Below are 6,000 nucleotides of genomic sequence, written 5' to 3' on the forward strand. Positions count from 1 at the left end.
ACGAGAGGAAAATATAGGGGGAAGATGAGGGGCAATACACTGTGTGGGAGCATAGCGAGTGAATGCAAGTGAAGCACGAGTTGGGGCATGGAGGGAGACAGGACAGCGGTGCAGGAGGAGAATAGAGAGGGATAAAATGGCAGCTTCCTACAACCAGAAGATAGGCTAGGGTAAGCGGAGTGCAGTGAAGCCTGCATTTGTGTATGTGTATTTAAGGTTGAATTTTGAATCTGTAAAGATCACACACAGTTTAGAGGTTGGCAGCTTCTCCCAGAGAGTCTAATAAGAGGGCAGGTAAAAAAAAACAAACCACTATTTTTTAAATTTAATGATTTGGGGGGAGATCTGACTCATGATTTTTGAATGGTTTATTGTTGGCAATGGTGGAATTTGCACATTTGGGGGCACTATAGATTTAAGCACGGCCTCATGGCCCACCAAAGCCCCCTAGAGAGCCTCCCATGATGGGCTCTTGGCAGCTGCTGCATCAGCAAACAGCAGCCTTTCTATAGGAAGTAGGTTAGCAGAGACTCCAGCACTGACTGTCCCTCCTTGGAGTCCCCTCATTGACCCCCTCCCTTTTTAACACTGATTTACTTCCTTGAGGTACTTCCCCCCCTCTCCCATTCATCTAGGGCGCAGCCTCTGGGACACCTCATCTCTGATTCCCTAGGCCTGACTGCATCCTTGGGGATTCTCCCACCCACCCCACTCTGTGATGGAAAGGTTAGATTGGCTATATATCTGAGCATCTCCATGACCCGCTTAGGCTGTCTGCCTCTCATCTGGAAAAGAAGTGCTGTTCTGAGGCTGTGGTGGTGGCGGCATGGGGGAAGGCATAGGAACAGAGTATATAGGGTGGGTCTTAGGAAGCTTCTGGGGACAGGCGGTTGGGGTAGTTATTAGAGGGGCTGAGGAGGAGGATTAAAGAGAGGGTTGCAGATACCAACGTTAAGCGAGTTGTAAAGCAAGGGACAGGTGCAGGGGGCATAGGGTGTGTACTAGAAGGGCTTGCAGGGGTGATGAAGGCAAAAGAGTTGTGGGTATTTTGAGGGGTGGGCAAGGATTACTGAAGAACGGTATGTGGTTTGGGGTCCGTTATGGGTGGTTCAGGGTCGGTGGTGGGTGTTAGGAGGCAATTATGATAATGGAGTGTCTGTCGGAGGGAACGCTAGGAGGCTGCAGAGGGGATATGGTGAAGGAACATGTGTTAGAAGGGCTGCAGGGAGTGACTGAGGGAGGGGTAAACATTCGGGAGACATGTAGGGAGTGATGGGGCACTGAAAGGGGGATCATGGGGGACAGCAGAGGTGCCCGCGGGGGTGATTGAGAAGAAAGTTGGATTTGGGAAAGGTTGCAGTGCGGTGATTTAGGACGGGAAAGATTATTATGGGGCTACGAGGAGTGACTGAGGGGAGGGATGCAGGGTGTGATGGGGGGCCTGCCGGGGGTGATTTAGGGGAGTATATGGGGTGAGGGAGGCCAGGCCGTGGGGACGGGGCTCACCTCTGTCCTCCAGCCCTTCGCTGAACTGTCCGCTCTCCCCGATCCGGAGCTGTTCCTCCCGCTGGTCCCGGGAGGGATAGGGCGGGGCGGTCCTGGGGGGCTGCACGATGGTGAGGTCCGGGGGGCTGGCTGGGTCGCCCCCGGCTGCGGCCGGCTCCATGTCTCGCGGCGTGGGAGAAGGCGGCAGGAGAGCGTGGCAGGGCAGCGCGGAGTGAGCGGAGCATCCAGCACAGGGGGGGAGGAGACTGGGCTCAGAGCATCAGGGGGATGGGGACAGCCGGCAAACAAACTCCCCCGGCGGCTCCCTCCAGCGGCTCATAGCCAGGTGAGGAACCAGAACAGCCGCCCGGCTCTTCAGATGGGGCGGGGGGGAGGCTGCAATCAGCCCCCACCCTCCAGCAGCTGCGGGGAGGGCTGGAATTAGAGGCCCCGCCCAGCCCCAGAGAGGAGCTCAAGGGAGCTGCAGTGGGTGACCCCTCCTAGCGGGGGGGCGGCGGCGCTGTAATCAGAGTGTCCGCCCCCCAGGTCCCGGGCTGCATGGCGAGCGGACACCCGAGGGGAGGGGGTTGCTGCAGGCCATGCACAGCACCCTGCTGAGGGGGCGTCCCACGCGCGGCTGGGACTCGGCACCTCTCTGTGCCGGTGGGGCGCTGGAAAGGGGAGGTATGGGGTGGGTTGAAATCTCTTCCCAGCCCCTCTCGGGGCTGTTCTAAGGCTGTAACGCCCGGCCTGCAGGAGTGGGGTGAGAGAGCTGGGCTTCCCCTCGTTATTCCCTAACTCAAGCACCTGGATTCGAAGCTGATACCAGACTTTGCTCCGGGGCTCTTGGTTCTGTTTCCTTGTGGTGATTTGGTTTGGGGGGAGGGGAGTTTAGGAGCTGCCATTCTTTGGGGGGTCAAACTCAACAGCATTTAGGTGACTTTGCCAGCGAAATAAGGACCCACTGTTGAGGATTTCACGGCAACTGCTGCTGGCCAAGGAGGAAATTATCTGTACAACCGGCCTTCCAAACTTACCTAGACCCTACCCTTCCTCACCCCACATGCTCCCCTCCCCTAAATCATCCCTACAGTTCTCCATGTCCTCCCACAAAACCACCACAAACTTCAGCTTCCTTTTAGCCCTGTGAAGTTTCCTTAACATGTATTTCAGGATTAGAATTATTCAATAACTGTTAGAAACCGCAGTCTTTTCTTATCAAGGGCAGAAGCTAACGCTCCTTACATTTTCAAAGCACTATATACATTAACTATTCCTCATAGCATAGTGAAGAAGGGAAGTGTTACTATCCCCATTGTACAGATGGGGGAAAAGAGGCACAGAGGTTAGTGCCCACGTTTTCAAAAGTCTTCACTGCTTTTGGGTACCTCACTTTTTAGGTGTCTAATGGGAGCTAGCTGGGGCAGGAGCCCAAAAATCAAATCAACCATTCATGAATGGGAGGGGATGGTATGCATGTATATAAACGTTGCCCTGAAAGACTTCCCCAAATGCACGTGGCAAGTCAGAGAAGAATTCATTAGAATTTAACGCTTTCTGGTCCCCAAGCCTGTGTTCAGTCCACTAGTCAGACACATCCAAGGCTGCAGAGGAACACAAGAAATACTGTCTTTTAAAAACCTCCAAGGCATATGGGGGAAACAAACACTTTGCCAAAAACCAATAACTTGGTCATAGCTATTCTGTTTTACTTTTCTGGTTATTAGCAATGACTAAATAGAGATTTGTGCCCAAATAGCATTTTCCTTCATCAGTGCTGGTAATAAACAAATGTTGTGAATATGGAAAGGCAAGTAAGAGTTAAATGAGAGTTGGCACAAACACACACAGGTTATATTTTAAGCTGCCAGAATCTAAGGGAGGTGCTTCATGCTTGCTGTAGTCAGCACTTTCATTAGAAAGAGAAGTTCTTTCTAATGGTTTAATAGGACCTGTTTGGGAATGTTTACTGAAATATAAATATCCAAATGGCCTAAATCTATATTATATCTCTTAATCCTGGATGCTAATCCTCAAGATGTATTCAACTGTACTTTAAAACATAATTTAATTAAATAGGAAAAGTACATTTCAATAAATATTAAGGGTTGTGATGTCAGCTGATATTTTTAAACTTTCATAGAAGCCTATGAAATTCTATTATTTAGCTGAGTTACTTAATTGGTGCTTTTGCAGTATTGTGGGGTAGGGTTTTATATTAGGGGCTGTGGAGAGGGCTTGGTGTTCTTGGTTGTCTGAGCATGTTGTTCCCTTGCTCCTGCATCTATTCCAAGCAAGGTCCTGAGGTCCTGCATCCCTTCACCTTAATCTCCTTTTCATCCTTACTCCCTTGCAGTGCTCTTGATCTTGAGAGGACCCCAAAATGGGCTTCTTGTTGGTCATCAGGAAAGGGAGATTTGAGGAAGGAGTGGTGGTCCTGGCTCAGCTGCCCGCAGTTCAATTCATGCCCCTCCAATTCAAATAATGCTCAGCAGTACAACTTCTGCAGCTCCCTCTATCCTCCCCCCCCCCCGCCCCAGGACAATTATTTCAGGATCCCCTCCCTACTTCCCTAGTAAAATTAATATAGGCTTTCCCTATCTGCTTGGCTCCACTTCCACGGCTCCTTCTCTATCAGCAGCTCTGGGTCCTCTGCTCCTCTCCTCCTATCCAAGGAGCAGCGACCTGCAAAGGGAAGGGCACAGCTGCCTGAGAGAGGTGCATGATGGTGTTTGGTTGGGGGATGACAGGCCAGCAGCCTAAGACACCATTTTTGCAAGGAAGGGAGCAGAGTTAGGTAGAGCTGCTGGGCCTTTTCTGTTCTTTCCCCTACTGTAGTCTATAGGATGGTTTAGGTTAAGAAATAAATAGAAGTTAGGTTTTGGTCCTAAGTTAGCCTAAGTGGAGAGGAGTATGGGAAATGGAAGTTGCTAGTGTGAGAAAAGTCAAAGATACGTTAGAGACAAAGTTTTATGGGAAAGTAAGAGTTAGCAAGGACGCCTCCCAGGATTATGTTACTGTTATGTTTTGGTGTTTACTAGTTTAAGCAAGGTTTGTAATAAATATTTTTTGAGAATTATGAATGTTTTAGTAAAATGTCTATTGAAGGACATTGGTGCAGAAGTTAATTTAAATAATGTGTAATGTAAAGAGCCAATAAGAAGGTGGTAGAAACATAATTATGGTAAAGGGTAGTTTAATATTAATTTGTATTATAATGGAATATAACAGGAATCGTTTTGCTAAATTGTGGGAAAGCTCCAATTAACATCCAAAGGGTACTGTTAGGTTCCAGGATTACAAGGCTGCACAGGCAGTCCTCGGACTTATGACACAATTGGTTCCTGAAAATTGCGTCGTAAGTCAAAACGTCGTAACTCAGAACCGCAGTCCAGTCCGTTGTGGGACTGAACGTCTTAAAGTTTAAACCAGTTTTCATAAGTTGAATCAGGGTGTCAATTCAGAAGCGCCGTGCCATTCGTCAGAAGTAGAACATTGTAAAGTCGAGGACTGCCTGTACTTAACACTGTTGTCACTGGACTGATCACCCATTGATCCACCAATTCATCTTGAGTGTGAGTGTAACAGTAGCATTTGTGTAGGTAGTAATTGCTTGCCTGTTTGCTTAGCTACTCATTTTTTTTTTAATACAGTTTGGTTGTATCATCAAAGTATAACCTAGTGGTCCTCTACTAAATAGAAGAGGACCACTAGGTTATACTTCTGTGGTTGGTAGGATGGTTCTAGACTATTCTCAGTGGTAGAAGAGGACAGGTCAAGGAGTAATGGTCTCAAGTTGCAGTGGGTGAGGTTTAGGTTGGATATTAGGAAAAACTTTTTCAGTAGGAGGGAGGTGAAACACTGGAATGCGTTACCTAGGGAGGTGGTAGAATCTCCTTCCTTAGAAGTTTTTAAGGTCAGGCTTGACAAAGCCCTGGCTGGGATGATTTAATTTGGGATTGGTCCTGTTTTGAGCAGGGGGGTGGACTAGATGACCTCCTGAGGTCCCTTCCAACCCTGATATTCTATGATTCTAAATATATTTTCTAGAGGCTCAAGCCTAAAAACTAAGTTGGGGAAGGTTTTTTTGCACCTTTACCTACATAATATTGATTGGGAACATTCCAACATAAAGGTTACACTGCCCATTGTGAAAGATGGTGTTGGCTCGAACTTTCTTCCTCTTTCTAGCCTCCCCTATCCACAATCTACCAGTAGCTCCTCTTTTCTTCACTGGCTTCTATGCTCCTGGGAGAATGGGGCAGGATGCCCTGAGCTAGCCTCCTTCTCTGACCCTGGCCAGTGCTGCCTGACAGCACATAAATGAGCTCCAGTGTAAGGTGTACTGTTCAATGCAGTATGTCTGAGAGCTCTGTGTATATAATATTTCTTCCATTCTTAGCCTTGCAGGTGCCTGTTTAACTTCCATCTTTTTGCCAGGGCTATAAATGTCCCTACAGTTCCTCCATCTCTCCTTATCCCCTCCATAAACCAGTAGTTTGTCAGTTTTGTTTT

The 6,000-nt window shown here is 48.4% G+C and overlaps 1 protein-coding gene across 1 annotated transcript in view; it reads right to left on the reverse strand.

The window, feature by feature from the left end:
* Positions 1 to 1,881, reverse strand: part of TMEM163 (transmembrane protein 163) — a 158,229-nt gene extending 156,348 nt beyond the window's left edge. Inside the window, exon 1 of the mRNA XM_084643054.1 lies at positions 1,507 to 1,881. Within this exon, the coding sequence (XP_084499180.1) occupies positions 1,507 to 1,666 (160 nt within the window). The 5' untranslated portion in view covers positions 1,667 to 1,881. The remainder of the gene's footprint in view (positions 1 to 1,506) is intronic.
* Positions 1,882 to 6,000: the final 4,119 nt, after the last annotated feature.

The sequence above is a fragment of the Lepidochelys olivacea genome (genome assembly GCF_965140295.1).
Source record: "Lepidochelys olivacea isolate rLepOli2 genome assembly, chromosome: 11".
In the NCBI taxonomy this organism is placed as follows: Eukaryota; Metazoa; Chordata; order Testudines; family Cheloniidae; genus Lepidochelys; species Lepidochelys olivacea.